Source organism: Diceros bicornis, chromosome 6 (genome assembly GCF_020826845.1).
Source record: "Diceros bicornis minor isolate mBicDic1 chromosome 6, mDicBic1.mat.cur, whole genome shotgun sequence".
Classification (NCBI taxonomy): domain Eukaryota; kingdom Metazoa; phylum Chordata; class Mammalia; order Perissodactyla; family Rhinocerotidae; genus Diceros; species Diceros bicornis.
The window spans coordinates 56,963,815-56,984,040 of record NC_080745.1 but is presented as its reverse complement, the minus strand read 5'-3'; the positions used below and the strand labels follow the sequence as shown (position 1 = coordinate 56,984,040).

The window sequence follows — 20,226 nt, the reverse complement described above, 5'->3', positions numbered from 1 at the left end:
CACAGCCCCTCTGGCAACGTGTCTCAAACCTTGATGCATCAGAATTATCTGGGTTCTTTGAAAAACACAGATTCATAGGAGTCACCATAAATTGACTCAGAATGCCCTGGAGTGGGGCCCAGGGATCTGCATTTTTGACAAGCTTCCACAGGTGAGTCTTTTACCCACAGCATCTGAGAACTTTGGCTCTATGACCTAATCAATCATTGCTAATAACTGGTCTCATATAATCTATCTCGGGACCATTCGGATTCTTTTTGAATAAAACATGTTCCAGTAAGTATGCTGTTTTAGAAGACAGTAAGCATGTCATGTGCTAATTATGGCAGTGACGCCATAAAATAAAAAGCATTACTGAATGCTTTCAATTTCTTATAATGAGGGTAAGGTGGCATGTCATGGGGCCTTTTTAGCCCCAGACATCACTTCAGGGAATTCCAAACAGATATAGCAAGGGCCATTAGGACCCGGATCCTTTCGTCTCAGGTCATTTACCCATGGGAATAGGATGTCCCGAAGCAACACTTCCCCCCAGTGAAGTGTTGATAAGTCTGGTTATCAGAAAGATATTATTGGGAGTGTGATATGCAGAGCATTTACATTTTCTTGATAGGGTTAGTCATATGAAAGCTGACAAAGAAGGAAAAAGAGCAGCGCTGTGGTGCAATATCAACAGACAGCTGTCCCCTGGCTTCTCGATAAATAGGATGACTTGCATTGCTGAGCGGTGTGGTCACTGCCAAAGGCATGGCCCTCTCACATTTCTTCCTGATTCACATATTCGGTGTGGTTACTTGTCATCCCCTCCCTCTTCTGCTTCCCAGACACTGCGTCTGGAATGAAAATTCACCTGCCTCTGAGTTGGCCACTGGTGGGGGCAGGGGTGTTACTTGGGTTCCCAGGTTGGAAGATTATCTCACCCAGCCCTGTCTATATAAGCTGACCAGTGTGGAGGGGCTCACAAGGGATTCATTCCACAGGAGGAAAACATACAGACATGAAGATGCTGAAAGTAGAAGAGCTGGTATGTAAGACATATTATTTTTACCCAATGAAAAGTGGTTCAGTCTTGATTTTTATTGGAAAATTGAAATGCCCTTTTCTTTCAGGCATTATGCATAGGTACTCTGAAAATGTCACATATGGAAAACGGTTGGTTTAGGTGATGAAATAAGTGAAATTGGAAAAATGGAGCTAGCGGTGATGGATTCTCTACATATTTCCTGTTTATTATCTTCTCCCTTGGTTTTATTACTAAAGTGTGGAATCACATGCAGTTATCAAAATGCCTTAGGGAAGAAGTTCTATTGCAAGAATATATGTCTGGAAACTTTACAACTCAAGATCAAGAGTCATCAAAAGTGACTAAAATGGAAGAATTTTAAATAATCAGAGGGGGTTTGGGATTTTCCTAGGAGAGATGTGATTAAGCAGATTTAAAATAGATTTAAACATATCAAGCTAACCTATGCTTTGATTTAATGGAGTAGGACAAGCACCTGAAGGTAATCCTAGACTACTGCAGCAATACATCACAGCTCAAGACCTGAGAGTTCACTGCACAGAGGTGGCCGTCACCAGGGAGGGACGACCAGTTAGCATCCTCTGTGGAAATTGACCCCAGGACCCCACTACTTCTGACCCTACCATCTTCTTCCCTCTCAGGTCACAGGGAAGAAGAACGGCAGCGGGGATACAGGAGAGTTCCTTCCTGAGGATTTCAGAGATGGAGAGTATGAAGCTGCTGTTACTCTAGAGAAGCAAGAGGACCTGAAAACACTTCCAGCCCACTCCGTGAGCCTGGGGGAGCAACAGTGGAAAATTGAGAAGCAACGAGAGGCAGAGGTAAGAACCTTCCATAGAATCCACAGTGGGAGGTTGGGCATGGAGTAGGGATAGAGGTGCCAAGCAGGAAGGAGAAAAGAGGGAAACAAAATAACCATAACCATTCCAAAGATGTTTCTTTACCAAATTCGAGCCCACAAAGAGGCAACTTCCATGGGTCAGGTTGTGGGAAATAATTCTTTGGCAAGATTATGATCTCTGGGTTCTGAATCAATGATTGAATGTTCTGTGACCATGTTGATTGAAAGACTTGAAAGAGAAACATGTCCAGTGAATTTCTGATGTCAAACACCATCTAGTTAATCCCAAGCAAAGGAGACGTCTTTTTCTGCATAATGTGGTTTGTGGTCCACGGATCATTGTTGGACTGTGTCTGCTATCTGTGTTGACAAGATCTGAGTTGCCGGGTGAATTTTCATTACTTACTAACCACAGATAAAAGGCACATGAGTTAGCTGTCGTCCCAGGACAGTCTGTCTCGTGGACCCTGCTTAGTGGGCCACCTGAAAAAGACTGGCATTGACATTTCAGAGCTTGATGCTTATTAATGGATTCTTTTGGGTTAAAAAAAAAAAAAATCTTGAGCATGATGAAAACAATCCTACAGAAATCTGTGGTTTGTTTATGGAAGTAAATACAAAATCATCACTCAGATACTAGATCCTATCTCTAGTCAAAAGCTGATGCTACAAGCAAGAGAAGTGAAGCTGAAGGCAATTAGCTGAAAAATTCAACCCCCAAATACTTGAATAAGAACTGAATTGAATTGAATTAATTGAATTAAATAAGAATTCACTAAATCAGAGCCAAAGATTTATTTAAAAATTTTTTTTTATTTTTTTTGCTCAAACTCTTCACATACTTATCTCAGACCTTGCAGATTTTGTTTAGACACAACCAGAATGCTTGTCAGTAGAACTCACCATATTTTGAAATACGGATTTCTTTTTTAGCTCAAGAAGAAAAAACTAGAACAAAGATCAAAGCTTGAAAATTTAGAAGACCTTGAAATAATCATTCAACTGAAAAAAAGGAAAAAGTACAGGAAAACTAAAGTTCCAGTTGTGAAGGAGCCTGAACCTGAAATCATTGTAAGGACCGTTTGGCTTTGTAGTATCACACGTCCGGCCTTGCGCTACAGGGGAATGAATATCTGTGGAGGGTTTGATTGAATGCTGGAAAGCTCGTGGTAACTCACACACTATTTTTTGGCTTTAGACAGAACCTGTGGATGTGCCTAGGTTTCTGAAGGCTGCCCTGGAGAATAAACTGCCAGTAGTAGAAAAATTCTTGTCAGACAAGAACAATCCAGATGTCTGTGATGAGGTAAGGCTTATACGAAGCACTGCAAAATCCAGCTCATTAATTTCGTGTTTTTTATGCTTTACTGCAGCCGTGCTAACATGGTGCCAAAAATCAATCCACCTGAAACAGTTTCCCCAGCTGTTGCCACATATGCCAGTAGCATAATAGGAGCATGCAGTGGTCCAAAAAAAAAAAAAAAATGCTGGATTAGTGTTACGGATTGCATCTTTTTTTGCACTCTCATGTACTTCTGGCTGATTTTTCAGTTTGTCTTTAACTTTTTAGATCCTTGGGATAGACTTTTAATAAGGCAGGACCAACAAGTCACCTTTGGAGAAATACATTATTAGCATTGACTTTGATTGGACTCAAACACATATGTCTAGACAGGGAATCTGGAGACTGGAGTTCAAGTGCCAGCTCTATTACTACTTGGCTATTTGATTTTTAGCAGCTAATTTGCATTTCCTGAACCTCAGTTTCCTTATCTGTAAATAGAGGGCACTGGAGTGAAATCATGCCAAAAGTTGTTCCAGCTCTCATAGGCTATTCATCCATTCATATGAAGCCGATTTATCAGAAATCACTAATCCTTTTTGTATTCTTTCCCCCATGAACTGAAATGGGGAATCATTTCTGAAGTTGAACTAAAAATGAGTCTCCCGTTCTCTTAAAAATGAATTGAATACTTTCTGATATTCAACCTAGCAACAGTCCCAGTTGGAAGAAAACTATCTGATTTGCATGGAAATACTACACAAACAATGAAGGTGCAAAATACAAGAAAGGAAAATGTCAGCATTTTGGTAGTTTTGAACCTTTAAGTTCACATCCCTCCATGTAGACCTCTGAGCACTTTGCAGGAAGCTCAAATCTCAGTTGCAGGATAATTGTTCTAGTTCTGGAAATTATAGTAAACTTGACATTTCTAATTCATAAAGAAGCACTCAAGTTCCTATCAGTTAGGTCATCAGAGTCCCCAGCTTCATTCCTCTTAGAAAGGATTTATGCACATTTTTATATGCATTGTTATCTCTCTCTCTTTTCTTTAAATCTCTATTTGACAGTATAAACGGACAGCTCTTCATAGAGCGTGCTTGGAGGGACATTTGGCAATTGTGGAGAAGTTAATGGAAGCTGGAGCCCAGATCGAATTCCGTGATATGGTAAATATATTTCTTTGCTTGGAAAGAAGCCAAAATAAGTAGACTATATGAAGCTTGAGAAAACCTACAATGAAATACTGGGCTGACTGGATTGAAAATTGATCTGAGAGAACTAGGCAAAAGCTCATTTCTTCATACAAAGGAAAGTTGGGAGATACGACTATGTCATGTGGAAAGTATTTTCCATACATACTGAAAAGGAGAGGAGTATTCCAGGGAAAGGAAGGAAGTGAAAGCCGTTGAACAGAATTCAATATCCTCATCAGACAGTTGGGTCATTATCAAGTCAGTAGCATTACTGAGAAGTAATACCGTCAACACTTGCCTTTCAACATCCCTGTCCTTCCATTATACCCGGCAGTGTGCTGGTGGCCTCTTGGCTGCCAGCAACGCATCAGAATTCTCTAGCTGCACACCTTATATGATAGATGCCAACTGCCATCGATGAGATTTGGGGCCAGACTGCGTACTAAATGTACTGCATGTATGGAAAGTAGCTGTTATTCAGACCTCCATAATTCAACCACTATAATTTCTACAAAGACCAGTATGCAGTATATTTTATGAACTGAAGATTAAAGCTGGGAGAATGCTCTCTTTATTTAACTGTAGTTCAATTTGACTTTATAGCAAAGTGGAAAGGGGATATCAAAAGTCCAGAGAAATTGGCCAAAATTAAACCCAAAAGAAAAACACTTAAAGAAACAACAAAAAAGTTTCCATAGAAAGACACTAAAATTCATAATTGTGTCATTTGGAAGGTTGGGGATGTACCAAACAGTGCAGCGAGGAGGGACTTTCCTCTGAGTAAGTGCAGGACACAGTGAGCACATGGGATAACACTGGGGGTACAGAGGCTGTGGTAGCACAAATGATAGCAGAGAACCAGCAAGGGATGAGGAGAAAACAACAGGGACACAAGAAGTGTCAGATCCAGAATAAAGTCTTCCGGAAGGGACTACTCTTATTCTGCCAGAATTTTAAAATACATTCGTCTAGAACTTTTGAGTATATTTGGCAAAAGTGGTTAAAAGTTCCAGGCAGATGTGGGTTTGAATATTTATTCTGCCACTTATTAGCTGTGTTTCCTTGGGCAAGAAACTTGAGTATTTTGGAGCCTTGTTCTTCTCATCTGTAAATGAGTACAGTAACACCTCATAATGTCGCTGGGCGGGTCAAGGCATCTAGAGTGTGTAGCGCCATGTTGGCGTGAGAAAATTCTCAATAAATCGTAGTTCTTATTCTTTTTTTAAAAAAGATCTATTAGATTTATTGAGTCTTCTAATGATGCACACTTATGCACACAGATACACACATACGAGTGCATACACTCACATTCACACACACAGAGTTTAGCTAAAACATTTGGCAAGAGCCTTCAACCACAATAGTTAGAATTGGCAGTCTAGACGAGGACAACCATTACCACGAATGCCCTTGCAAACCTGGTGTTCTTGGGCCTTAGAAACCAAGTACTACTTCCTCAGTCCAGGTTCTTCTTTACATTAAGTCATGTCCTTTTATTTTCCTGGTATAGCTTGAATCCACAGCTCTCCACTGGGCAAGCCGTGGCGGAAACCTCGATGTCTTAAAACTGTTGCTGAATAAAGGAGCAAAAATCAGTGCCCGGGATAAGGTATTTCTCCTCCTCCGACCCCCACTTGGTCCCCTACCCCGCTCTCCTCCTTTCTCTTCTCATTCCCCCCTTCTTCCTCTTCCTCCCTCTCCTTCTCTTCTTCTTCCTCCCCCTCCCTCTCCTCTTTCTCCTCTTCTTCCTCCTTCTCTCCGTCCTCTCGCCCCTCCCTCTCCCCCTCCTCCTCCTTCCCCTCCACTACCAAACCCACCTCACCATTGCTGTTAGCTGCAAGCTGATGTGAGTGGGCACCAGAGTGGCCACTCCCCCACCCCTCGCACATGCCTTGGGGTCTGGCACAGCCTCTGTCCTCACGCCCAGTGAATCAGCAGCGTTCTTCAATTTCCCAGTTGCTCAGCACAGCGCTGCACGTGGCAGTGAGGACCGGCCACTACGAGTGCGCGGAGCATCTCATCGCCTGCGAGGCTGATCTCAACGCCAAAGACCGAGTGAGTAGCTGGGCAAAGACAGGCTTCCTAAAGCTTCATTCTTCATTTATTTGGAATCACTCCCCAAGCCGGGTATCATTTCGGGGCCCACTTCCTGGCCTCAGGCCCACCTTTAGCCTGTTCACTCTGCCTTTCTAGGAAGGAGACACCCCCCTGCATGATGCTGTGAGACTGAATCGTTACAAGATGATCAGACTCCTGATTATGTATGGCGCTGACCTCAACATCAAGAACTGTGTAAGTGCTCCAAACACGGGGCCCCACTCGCAGGCTTTCTAATTTACAAAAGCCTGACTTACAAACTTGAAAATATTCCTACAGGGGTAGTATTTCAGCGGTCTTCTGATGGTTTAAATGCCCCTGTTCGTGCCATAGGGACATTGCTAATTTGCAAGAACTCGGGTCACCTGGTCAGAGATGACGGAAGCCATAGTGACTGCTTTGACCTCAGTGCCTAATATGAAGTCTAGTAATTTTTTAAAATTTGGTCTTGAAAATAAAAGATGGTCAAATTGCTCATCTTCACAGACACAAGCGCAGTCTGCCTTGGCTGTCCCTGGCTGAGCAAGACGCCCACCATTCCTGAAGTGGTCTAAAATTCCACAGTGGTCAATGCAGCCAAGGGCCAATGAACTCAAATTAATCAATACCTAGTCCCAGTAATCCAGGTCAGTCCTCCTCTCCTTACAACAGCATGACACGCTGCCACTTTCTTCCCAGGGTAGCATACTTTTTGCCTATATTCTTGAGATAATTTCCATTCATTCTCCACTTTGGTTTATCTGCACATCCCTCAAAATAATTTCCTATATTTAGGCCCTGAAAATGCTTGTATAAGTCCCTTCTACAAGTACATATTAATTTAGCTTCATCTGTAAGCAGGGAACGTAACCAACTTTTCCTCTTGGTCCCAATTCCCAGACACACGTCATCTAATATAAGCTTTAAAAATATCACCCAGAGGAATGAGTGTAAATTACTGAAGAAATAACTTGAAAGAAGCTTTTGGAGAATCACTTTACAAAGAAGGAAAAGAAAACCCTAGTCATCTTGTAATGTGAATAATTTCTTCCCCTTATTGTGTTACTATGAGACTATGAGAAATATTTTATCACTAAAAAAAAAAAAAAGAAAACTGGTTTGGTGACAGGAACAAAGAATAAGTGCAACAAATAGCAACTGCTTGGGGTAGGAAAGCGTTAACAGTAGGGTTCCCCCATCCTTGATATTGGGACTGGTCTGATCTAATTAAATAAACTATCAGAAAAAGAGTAGATTCAATGAAATCTCCAAAGCTGCAGAAAATATGATAATTTTTTTTCAGGCAGTGAGACATTATCAGCAGAGAGGGAGAGCATACAGATTTGGGGACACTGTGTAAGCAGCCAGAAAGTCAGGAGATAAGTTTCTTTCTTTTTTTTTTTTTTTAATTTTATTTATTTATTTCCCCCCCAAAGCCCCAGTAGATAGTTGTATGTCATAGCTGCACATCCTTCTAGCTGCCGTATGTGGGATGCGGCCTCAGCGTGGCCGGAGAAGCGGTGCGTCGGTGTGCGCCCGCGATCCGAACCCGGGCTGCCAGCAGTGGAGCACGCGCACTTAACCGCTAAGCCACGGGGCCGGCCCAGGAGATAAGTTTCAATAGAGAGGAGTGGAAGGAATTTATGGAAGAATAGCCCAAAATATACAAATAGGGCTCATGGCTCTGAATTATCAGTTAGATCCAGGCATAAGGGTTCTGGAACTATTAACGTCATTGACCCAATGGATCAATGTTCCTAAAAAAGACCAATAAGCTATTGGACACCATGTTGAAGGGAATTCGAAACAACACTCGATACATTCTTCTATCATTGTCCAAAACTCTGTCTTCATGTCTGCTCATAAGTGTTTCTCAAGGAAGACACTACTGAGGTGAGAAGTTCTAAAATGAAGGTTACAGGGCCACTAACTCAGATATGCATAGGGGCCAGGCAGATCACATAAATGACTTAAATGGGTGGCTGTGGGAGTCTGCACACATAACTTTTGAAGGTGGTGGCTCTTCCCCAACCCAGTCTGTTGCTGCTCTGTGGAACCACGGGTATCATGCTGCCAACTCTTCTGATTTTTTTCAGAGAGATCACAAATTCAGTTGGGAAATCTCTTCATTTCCAACTGTCACCAATTAATTCCAATTTAGAAAAAAAATCTAAGCTCTGTTTGGGCCCAAACAAAACAGGTCTCTAGACTGATTTGCATCTCAAAGCTGCCAGTTTGCAATCTTTGGGTTAAAAAGAGACTTCTGAATGAATAGAAATGGAAAAATTTAAGTACTTCTCACATTTAAAGACAAGAATTGAGAGGTGACATGGTTTTAATTTTTGTAAATATTTTGAGACCTATGCATAAGGGAAACAATTTTGGTCTTAAAAATTTATTCATACATGTCCTTGATATCACTTCCAAGAAAAATAAATTTCCTGGGAGAGTCCAATGTAACTTCTGAGCAGTTGTGAAAAATCTGTCCCCTGGAGCAGGAATAGTATTGAACAGTACCTGAGTACTTAAGCAAAGGTGTTGAAGTAGCTCATTTATCACCAGTTTTTTATCAATCAAGGAATCTTCTTCCAAATTGATAGGAGCTGGTTTTTGACCAAGAGGCCAAGATTACCACCCTGCGCCCATTCTGCAGGATACTGGAGACATATGGAGGCATGTTGTGAATTTCAAAATGTTTGGTGTGCTCTTCCCATTCACTGTCCAGGGACTAGGGATTTTTACCAATACCTGAAATAATTCCATAGGAAAAAAAGCATTGCTAATCTGAAATGCCAGAAGCGTTCCCTGAGAAACAGTGAAGGACTGGTTTGAATACAAACTGCAGATCACTCCTAATGGAAAGCATACAACACTTCAATAACGTCCACCTATCCATTACCTCATTAAACACACACAGAGAGAGGCTGTGAATTTAGAGATGCCTCCCGTATGGAAGTCAAATTTCCTCATCTGTTTTGATTAGGCTGGGAAGACCCCAATGGATCTGGTGCTACATTGGCAGAATGGAACCAAAGCAATATTTGACAGCCTCAAAGAGAACTCCTACAAAACCTCTCGCATAGCTACGTTTTAAGAGAAACGACGACAGACTCTTTCCTCAGCTGCTCATCATCACTATTTTGAAGGCACCGCCCCAAAGAAGAGCAACTAGTTGTGAAATCCAGCTTCTCTTCACCAGCCTGTTGTAAAGCTGCACCTAATGAAGTTTTGTGAAAGCACAGGGATAGAGGTATTGAAATTTCTCTCACTGAAACTCACTTTATTTATTTTTATTTATTCCTGTTTATTTTAAAAAAAATTTACTTCGATACCACTGATATTCAGCTCCTTCATAATCATCCATTTGGTGAGAAAACTTAATTTGTATACAACACTTTGGAGCCTTCTTGTAGACAGTCCTTAAACCATGTTAATGAGCAATGCTCTCAGTGCCTACTTACGCGTCACCTTGCTCATGTATTTTAAGGTGTTTTTTTTAAAAGACAAAGGTAATTATGCAGTCCTCTTTTCTCTTGAATTTTTAATGCTGAAGTTTGAGGCAATGGAAGGCATGTGGTGACAGGGGAGGAAACAGTAGAACGAGAATGATTCTGTGGGGAAGACAGTAGAGCGAGCCTGGGCCTGGTATTTCTTACCAAGTCAAGCACTGTACCAAGGCGACGAGAACGTCAGGAATGTGCGCGGGGCGCAGTGGAAGGAGCAGGCACCTGGGCCATGCAGAACTGCATCTGCTCAAAGACTACGAAAGTAACTGCAAATTGTAAATGTGTAAATGTACATTATGTTGTATGTATACTTTATATTCATAATAAAAGCAACAAACTCTAAATCTCTTTCTAAGTACTTCTGTAAGTGTAATGGGAAACAACCCTGTGAAAAAGGCTATTTAGATGGGGTTTTTCTTGTCTTCCAAATATTCCAGGTTAGGAATGTCCTGTAGAACAGCACTGCTATCTAATGCATATACAGATCACCTGAGGATCTTGTTAAAATGCAGATTCTGATTCTGCCTGTCTCACGTGGGGCCTGAGATTCTGCATTTCTGACGAGGTCCCAGGTGATGCAGAGGTGGTGGATGCCACAACCACACATCCAGCAGCAAGGCAAGATCAAGGTAGCACAAGGTACAAAGGAGGGCGAGTTCTTTTGGCCCCAACGATGGGGAGAAAGAGACCCCTGGTGGGAAGAATGATTACTGCAAGTTATACAAGTGCTCCTTAAGAGGTTCCCATCAGGGCTGGACTAATCTGAGGTTCCACAACTACTGTGGACCCCGGCTGGCAGTGTCAAAGACATCCCCCCCGACACACACACACACCCCGCCACGAGAAAACACACCTGGTCAATGATTTTTGACTTCCAAGGGGAGCTACTTTGTTGCCAGGTGCTGGGCCAGGTGTTAAGACCTGTGATGAGAAAACCAGATTGTCCCCTGCCCCGTCTTCCTGGGAAAGAGGAATATTAAAGAAGTCATCACAGGAATAAATATAGAGTAACAATCCGTGGCAAGCACAATGACGTAAAAAAATACAGAGCGCTGTGAGAGTCTACGATGTGGAGGTACATCATTTGATGGGGGCAGAGATTTCCACAAAGACTTCTTTGGGGTGGTGACCTTTCAGGGGAGTCTGAAGGAGAAACTGGAGGTATTCAAGCACAGTGTTCCAGGCAGCAGAGAGAACACAGGAAGGGGCGAGGCTATGGGAAGAGTTTCGCACTTTAGGAAATACATGAAGGCCAATGTGAACCACTAGCACTGGTATCCCCTCCTGCCCACCCCGCCCCAGCCCAATACTCACTCCAGATAGGATCATACACATAATCTCTTCACGATGCCTCTAACACTTGGAGAGGTCGTATAGTCACAGTCCGTATAACCAGGTTTCCCAGTTAACTGGTCACGGATACATCTGGAGTTGTGAGGATGGTCTGAAATATTTTTGAACTTTTTCTATCTAGTCTCTTAACAATCCAGAGTTCACCTCCTAGGGGCATTTGCAGCTTCATTCTCTCTGTTCTCTCTCTCCCCCAATCCCCTTTTGCCACCCCTCTGCCCTCCCTTGAGGGTCCTGGCTCTGACCTGTCAGATCCTTAAGGCTCAGTGTCCTTCCATCTCTTCCAAGAAAGCACCTACAACACAGGCAACATTTTTCTTGCTAGTACTGATGTCTCCCACGGCATAACCTGGGTGTATTACTACCTGATCAAGTTCTCCCTTTATGATGTCTTCCTCAAGTCCCCTTCCCTGTGAGAGCTGGGAGGGTAGAGGGAAGTGAGTAAGGGGTTAAAACACTTTCGTGTCACCACATAAAGATTCGCACTAGTCCACAGGTAGAGGACAGGAGAGACAACATGGAATAAGTCCCATTAGAACAAGGCAACTCAGTCACCTCTGCTAATGGAAAATATAAAAACACTTCAGGTAAAACTTTCAAGTTTCTGTCACAGGTGGTCAACTTTTTAAGTTGTCTTCTCACCTGAGGCAGCTCTTTGTCCACAACCTGTCTCTTTTCTTGCATTTTCTCAGTGAAGAGAACCTCCCATTGGCCAACAGAGACTCCTGGAGTTGTTCTTAACATCATCTTCCCTCACCTCTCTCTCTTGCAGTCAACCACCAAGTCTCCTCACCAAGCACACTGCTCTGTAATCTGTCCACCTCCTCCCATCCCAGGGGCCACTTCCCTAGGCCACTCAGATCACCATGGCATCTCCCTGGATTACTCAAATGGCCCTTGCTGGGCTCCCGGCCTCCTGCTTCCTTCCTTCCAGTCTGTTCTTCAAGTTGCAGCCAGAGTGATTTTTCTAAAATGCAAATCTGGTCAAGTCTTTCTCCTCTTTAAATTTTTCAATGGCTTCCCATTTCCCTCAGAATGAAATGAAAACTCCTTAATGTTTTCTAAAATCCTTAAAATCTGACTACTGTTACCTCTTTAGTCTCATCTATTTCTCACTACTTTCCTAGCTAAACTCTAAATTTCAACTCCACTAAATTTTCAGTTCCTTAAAAAATCTAGGCACTTGTTTTTCTGTTTTCACATACTGTGTGTGCCAGCTCCCTGGGAGGCTCTTCTTCCCACCCCACGCCACTGCACTGCATAATTTCTCCTTACCCTCCCCTTCCGGTCGCCGAATTCCGTCCAGGAAGCCACCCTTGACCCTTATGACTGTGTTAGTCCCCCCAGTGTGTTCCCGCTGTCCTTTTTTTTTTTAATTTTTTTTAATTTTTTAAATTTTTTGTTTATTGCAGTAACATTCGTTTATAACATTGTAAAAATTTCAGGTGTACATCATTATACTTCTATTTCTGCATAGATTACATCATGTCAGGATGTGGAGAGAAGGGAACTCTCATACACTGCTGGTGGGAGTGCAAACTGGTGCAGCCACTATGGAAAACAGTATGGAGATTCCTCAAAAAAATCAAGGATAGAACTACCATATGATCCAGCTATTCCACTGCTGGGTGTTTATCCAAAGAACTTGAAAACACCAATTTGTAAAGGTACATGCACTCTGCTGTCCTTTATCTTTTCTCCATGTCATCACATCTATCATACTGCCTTACCCCCCAAATGAAAAAACTTTCCCTCTCCCAGTGAACAAGTAATACATACTCATTAAGTATTGAGCCAATTGTAGAAATGATAACAAAGAAAGCAAACATCACCAATAATCCTAATTTCATGGCACTCTGATTATTTCCGTGCACATTACATATGGGCACTGTACATTTAGTTTTATAACTTTTTCAAGTGAACAACTTAATCTAGACATCTTTATAAATGGTATTCTTATGTTTCAATGTACAATGGACCATTTATGTAACCCTATTATTATTGGGCATTTAGGTTGTTTCCATTTTCCCATTATTTTAGACACTTGCAACGAATATTCTTACCCATGCACCTTTTATACCTAATCAGTTATTTCTGAAGAAATACATTTACAGAAGTATCTATAAGGTTGGTATCAAATTATACCCCTTTCACAATGTTATTGACTTTCCCCACAATCATGAAAATACTCATTTTATAAATCTTTTATCTTTTCAACCTGATCAGCAAAAGATGTTTTATTTTTCCTTGATTACTAAAACAGTTCAGCATCTTCATGTTTACTGAGCATTTTTCTGAGTCAACCTTCTTTGCCCAATTTTCTATCAAGTCAGGTTCCCTGGAAGCAGCACTTGAAATGGGCATTCTTGTGTAAGTGACTTATTGCGAGTGCTCTATATGAGAATGAGGGGAACAGGACAGGGAAGAAGAGGCAAAGATGTGGTTTCAGGAGAAGTCTCTCTTCAGCCTAATCCCATGTGGAGCTCAGAAGCATAAATCGCACCACAGAGGGCAGAAGGCCAGGCTGTATTGCCCTGCATCAGGCATTGGCCACGGGCTGACCTTGAGGGGCGGGGTAAAACTTCCCAGGCATCTCCAGGTAAGGCGATTCTGCCAGCCCAGGACAAGCCTCCAGAAGACGGTGAAGAGCAACCACTAGTGAAGCAGCTGGGAGATGGGTATACCAGCCTAGTAAAAGGAATCCGGGTGTTTTTTTTTCTCTTTTTTTTGCTGGGAAAGATTCACTTTCAGCTAACATCTGTTGCCAATTTTCCTTTTTTTTTTTTTATGGTGAGGAAGATTGGCCCTGAGCTGACATCTGTTGCAAATCCTCCTCTTTTTGCTTGAGTAAGTCTGGCCCTGAGCTAACATGTTTTTTTTTTCTTTTGTGAGGAAGATCATCCCTGAGCTAACATCTGCCAATCCTCTTTTTTTTTTTGCTGAGGAAGACTGGCCCTGGGCTAACATCCATGCCCATCTTCCTCCACTTTATGTGGGACGCCGCCACAGCATGGCTTGACAAGTGGTGCATCGGTGTGCGCCTGTGATCCGAACCAGCGAACCCTGGGCCGCTGCAGCGGAGCGCATACACTTAAGGGCTTGTGCCACTGGGCCAGCCCCAAACATCTGTTTTTGTACGTGGGTTGCCACCACATCATGGCTTGATGAGTGGCAAAGGTCCACACCCAGGATCTGAACCCACAAAAGTGGGCCACCAAAGCGGAGCATGCTGAACTTAATCATGCCACTGGGCCAGCCCCCTTCTTTTTCGTTCTCCCCAAAGCCCCAGTGCATAGTTGTATGTTCTAGTTGTAAGTCCTTTTAGTTCTTCTGTGTGAGCCACAACCACAGCATGGCTACTGACAGTTGAATGGTGTGATTCCACACCCAAGAACCGAACCCAGGCCACTTAAGTGGAGCCCACTGAACTTTAACCACTAGACCATCAGGGCTGGCTAGGGTATTTGTTTTTTTAAAACAATTTCTTAAAAGCTAAGGATGCTAAACCTCTCTGGAATATGCATTGTAAATGTATTTTCCTAGTTCTTTGTACTTTTCTAACAGAAGATTTTTATAGAGACAACTTGATCTAGCTTAAATAAAGTTTTCTGACTTTGATGACCATGGTTTAGGTCTTTTCTAATCCAAGCTTATTTTTTTAAAAAAATTTACCTAGATTTTTCTCTAATATTTTATAAGTTTTTTTCATTTAAATTTAATCCACTTGAACTTACTATCAGTGTGTACTGTGTATCTGATAGGGATTAGACTTGTTTTATTCCTAAATGATAGAACAGTAGCTGATACTCAGTAGGTACATTCTCTACAACAGGTCCTGCTCTGAGCCTTCTACAAATATTAATCTACTTAACCCCTGCAATGACGCCACAGGTAGGGAGAACAGATGAAGGACGCGAGGCACAGAGTGGTTATGTAATTTGCCCAAGATCACAGGGAGTAAGCACTAGCCAGTTGGGATTGTAACACAGGTAGCGTGTCTTCAGTCTTTGCACTTAACTGGTAGGCTGCACTGCCCCTCTCACATACGGAACCAGGTGTTCCAACGTCACTTACAGAACAATCCATCATTTCTTCTGATAACTAAAGAGTTTCTGGACTCCCAACTCTTTCATTGATTTATATGTATTTCTGTACCAATTACATACTGTTCAAATTATTAGAGTTCTGTTGCACTCTATAATACTGAGCAGTATGAGTCCCTCCCAGTGTTTTTCTATGAAATTTCCTAGCTATTCTCAAACTTATTCTTTCAAAATACCAAGTCTAAAAACCAAACACATACATAAGCAAGCAAAATTATATACAGACATTTTTAGATTTTGTTAAATTCATAGATTAATTTGGGGGAGAACTGGATGTGTAATGTCTCCTCATCCAGCAAACAGAATGTTTCCCTCCATGTATTCCAGTCTTAATTTCTCCATTATCTTCATCTAAGTTTTCTTCATAGAGGTCCTACATACATTTCTTGGTAATTTATGTCTGTAAAGAGGGTCAGCTTTTAAAATGATATTTCATGACAAGTTATTGTTAATTAAAACTATTGGCTTTTGTGTATTTATTTTATAACTGAACACTCTGCTGAACTTTTATTAATGGTCCTGTCATCTGTTGCAACTAAACCAGCAGTGGTTCATGTTCTAACAAAAGTGAACCTGAGCAGGAACTTCGCTTGCTGCTCTTCACTGGTGACCAGCCAGTGTGCCCCCCTCTCCTGAACAACAGGGTAAGCACGTATGCATAAAGAGAAAGCAGGCACGCTTGCAAATACATAACAAATGTGCGTAAATTAAGAAGCCCCTGTGTTTCTAATCTTTTCCCAGCTGCTTCTCTTGAGTCTTTCAAGAAGACAGTCACATCTGCAATAACTCGACCTTCCTAATCTAACATGAAAGACCTCAATATACTACCTGATGCAACTGGGGCTAATACATAGTCAGTTAGTTGAAAAGCAGACTAAGGTGGAGCATCAAAAAAAGTTGAACATACATCCCCTTAAACATTTTATTTGAGTTTAAAATATATAAATGTATACTCATGTGCCAATCTTTTAAAGAAAGGTCAAAGCCCGTTCTTGGGAGAATGGATCCACTGATGGGAGATCTAGTTGTCTTTCTCGAGTTCCAGTCTCTTTAAAGAAGAAAGAGAACTTAAGACTCCAGTGAAGCAATCGCAGTGCAGAATTTTTCCTGGATCTCCCCCAAATCTTAGTTGTCCTGCTCACACCTATTCTGACAGCAGTTCTTTTTAATGAGTCATCTTTTTCCAACCTTTTGAAAGCATCAACTTAGTTCTCCTGGGAATTCTTTTTTTGCCCCTCATAGTTGATCAGTTCTCATAATTTTTAATTAACTTACATGATTTTACAATGCTAAATACAATGGCATAAACAGACTTGTGAATAAACACACACCTAAAACTTCTGGTGAATCCAAGTGGGTGAAGGCAGAGGCAAGCTGGCACTCAAGGCAGTGGCAGACTTGCAGTGCGTGGGCTCAGCAGCAGCGGCCAACAGTTTTACGGAGGGAATGGAGGAGGCTAACCCATCAAATTGCTCGAGTGGAAGTCAGTCAAAAGTGCTTTATACATATATAACATATATAGATAGTCCTCAAAAATAACCACTTTTTGAGTAGTAAGATTAAAAATAATAAGCCATGTACATCAAGTAAGCAAAAAAGCACTGAGTTTTTAAATGAATAAGAAACATTTTAAAGAGTCTCTTGAAATATTGAAACATCTTCTTATTCAATTATACCTGTCGTTTTATCACTTAAAACAAAGGATAAACTAGTCTGTTTTTCTCTTATAGTATATCTAAATTCATTAAGTTGGCTGTCTTTTTTTTTATGCTTCACTAGGTTTTGTTATTTTAATGGTTTGACTATAAAATCGTTTTTATAGACTACTAATTTCTAGCTCCAAGTGACAACAGTAAATCATACAAAGGTCTTATTTCTGTGGTGGCTGATGAACTACCAAAGGGAAGAAGGGAGTGTTGACAGAGACTGGGGGATTCTTGTCAGTCCTCACACTTGGCTTTTTTGCAAGCTGGAAGAGAATCATCATCTGCTTCTGATGACCGAGGTTTCTTCACTGTGGAAATAATTCCAAATGCAGTTTTTCTTGTTTCTATAAAACAAACAGGGAAACCACAGTGCTTGAAGACATGATTTAAAAAGAGGTGGTTTAACAAGTTTCACCATGTTACTTTGACTTCCAGCATTAGTAAATGGTAAAACCATAATGAACTGCTACTAACGCTGATGCCATTTACTGTTATTACCTTTTTTCCCCCAACATATACAAATAACAGTATATTACAAATATCTACATTCCAAAAGGATTACCTCATAGGTAAAATTGCAGGGCAGGTTATGTCTAGGGGTCTGTCCACGGCATCTTATGGAGCCAGACCCACGTCACAGACACTGGTGCAGCAGATGCTTTATGGATGGTGGAAAGAGGGACGAATCAAGACAGCAAGGACAACAGTCAACTGAGGTGCTCCCATGATGGCGCGTGTGCTAACTTCATTTTACAGCACGTACCTTATCTGTGTCCTTCACTAGATCATCAACGTCCCTCTGAAGAATCAATTGTACTGTATTGCCAAACCCAGAAATGCCTGGTTATGTAACAGGTGTTCAATAAATACTTGTTGAGTGAAGGAAGAAAACCAAACTCACAGGTTTATTGATCTCATATATTATCAGTGACAATGGACAAAAAAAGAATGGGAATTATTGGATGTTTAGGTCAGGTTGGCAGCAGAGTTCAACTTACATTTAGCCAACCAAATAATGACAATGGGCCAGGTACTGTGTCATCTCTGGAGGGTATAAAGATGCCTAACACAGCACTGCTTGCTAGCACACACTAGGAGCTGAGAGCATTAAGGGCAAATACAATAGGAATGGAGGCACCCACAAGAAGGAACTCTGCCTGGATGAATCAAGAAAGGTATCATAAAGAGGTGACACAGGAATAAGAAAGAAGAAAAAAATGGAGAAGAAAGTATTCCTTTGCAAAGGCATGGAGAGAGAGATAAGAAGATCCTCGTATGTGTAGGGGATGATATGGCTGGTGTGAAGGAGGAATGAAGAAAAAATTAGAAAGAAATAAGGCTGGAAGGGTATTTTGTGAAGGACCACACTGCCATAAAAGAGATGCAGATTAGTCCTGAGGAAGGACTAGGGAGGAGAGAGAGATTCGTTAGCTATGAAGGAGGTAGAATCAAAAGAACCTGATGAACATAAATGTAGTTAAGAATTATTCCTACTTCAAGTAGTAAAAGTAAAGTCAATTCTAAAGAGTTAAGCATTACCTTCCCATTTATTAGGTTAACTTACCAAGTCTACTAAATGTTTGCCAGTTATTTAAAAGTATTTTAATTTATAAAAGACAAAACTGTTCTCAAAGTCATTAAACTGACAAAATAAGCAAAGAACCTCAAAATAAATAGAAATTACCAATGATTTCCACTTCACCAAATGAAAAATGTTGCATTTAGAGATGTTCATTTATAACACCATGATTCTGAGTAAAATTCTAGAAATCAGTTGAATGAATAAAAATATATAAAAATTAAATTGTGAAAACCAACACTTCGTAACAAAACAAAATGCATTAGTTTCAAAATTATTTTAGTTTCATCTCAGAAATGTTCTTTTTTATCACTTGAACTTCTTAATGTAAACTGACACACTACAAACAACTGAAAAATAAGACTTTTATAGTTATCAGATACAGTAACTCATTTAGTGTGAGTCTTTTAGAAATAATTAATAGCAAGAAGCTACAATTTGTACAGGGCTTTAGTTCACAAAGTGTTTTCCCATTAGTATTGCCTTTAATCATCCTGCCAAAGAACATCTACAACTACCTCTACAGGAATTACTTACAAGTGCACTATTTTGTTCATGAAGAATTAGGGCAGGTGTCCCCAACATGTCCATCTTGGTCAAATGGCTGACTGGACACCAACCTCATCAATCACAGGGAAGCCTCTGGCCTTGAACCTCTTTCCTCTGTCCCTTCCCCACAAACTCCTTAGAAGTGCTATTCACTGGTTTCCGGAACCCCACAGGATCCATCTAATTCTGATTCCCTTGGCAAGCCTTCCAATGTTGAATGCCAGCTACAACATGTCCCAAGTCTTCTGTTTTCCAGGTATCCATTCCTGTACTGCTTTCAACAATTCCTCTCATGATAAGGTTTCTGGACCCTCTAAGAACCTATTAACCGTCTTCAGGTAGTGCTCCAGTGCACGTGTGTCCTTCTTAAATGTGGCAATCAGGATGATACAGATGCCTGCTGGGACTTCATCAGTGCAGAGGGTAGTAACAAGACTGAATCCCCTTGCCTCAGAATCCTTTATTTCTTCTAATGTAACCTAAGCCTGAATTAGCAATCTTAGGAACATACCACACTAATGTCTCATCCCAATGTCAACTAAAACCAGGGTGACTATAATTTATCCTCTAGATGTGTTAATTCTATAGGACAGCAGGCATAAACTAGGACTGCCCTGGCCACACTAGGGAGAATGGTAATGCTACTAATGTCCTCAAGTTTTTCTTTTAGTTTAGCTTCTATAACAGCCTAGCTTTATATATACCCTTTATTGAATAGTTGAGTTTTTTGAAGACAAATTCAGAACTTCATAGTTTTCCCTATTAACATTTTTTTTAAGTTTTCCTTTTATGTTTTGGTCTATTTTGGAACACCACTTGTTATCCAAAATCTTGATGATTCCTTATATTCATTTAAAATAGACAAAAATATTGGCAGAACTACTGAAGTATGAATCGACTCTTCCCTAAGTTCAAGAAAATCTATTTGATAAAGTCCTAATTAGGTCATTCCTAGAGCTTATGTGATGGGGTCTGGGCTATATAATACAACAATCTCAAACTAAGAATATTGAA

General features: G+C 41.0%; 2 protein-coding genes across 4 annotated transcripts in view; one reads left to right on the top strand and one right to left on the bottom strand.

Annotated features, from left to right (window-relative positions):
- The first annotated feature begins 972 nt into the window (after nucleotides 1-972).
- ANKRD1 (ankyrin repeat domain 1) lies at nucleotides 973-10,257 on the top strand. Its single transcript, XM_058543519.1, has 9 exons — nucleotides 973-1,024; nucleotides 1,666-1,845; nucleotides 2,799-2,936; nucleotides 3,064-3,171; nucleotides 4,218-4,316; nucleotides 5,854-5,952; nucleotides 6,300-6,398; nucleotides 6,537-6,635; nucleotides 9,403-10,257. Exons 1-9 carry the CDS (start codon nucleotides 998-1,000, stop codon nucleotides 9,511-9,513), a joined length of 960 nt encoding a protein of 319 aa, XP_058399502.1. The 5' UTR covers nucleotides 973-997; the 3' UTR covers nucleotides 9,514-10,257.
- Nucleotides 10,258-14,043: 3,786 nt separating this feature from the next.
- Nucleotides 14,044-20,226, bottom strand: part of RPP30 (ribonuclease P/MRP subunit p30) — a 28,359-nt gene continuing 22,176 nt past the window's right edge. For 2 of the 3 annotated variants that reach the window (XM_058543516.1, XM_058543518.1), the window contains one exon: nucleotides 14,044-17,428. In XM_058543516.1, the coding sequence (XP_058399499.1) occupies nucleotides 17,319-17,428 (110 nt within the window). In that variant the 3' untranslated portion in view covers nucleotides 14,044-17,318. Of the gene's footprint in view, nucleotides 17,429-17,646; nucleotides 17,743-20,226 lie in introns of all 3 variants that reach the window. The other variant, XM_058543517.1, reaches the window with a different exon arrangement.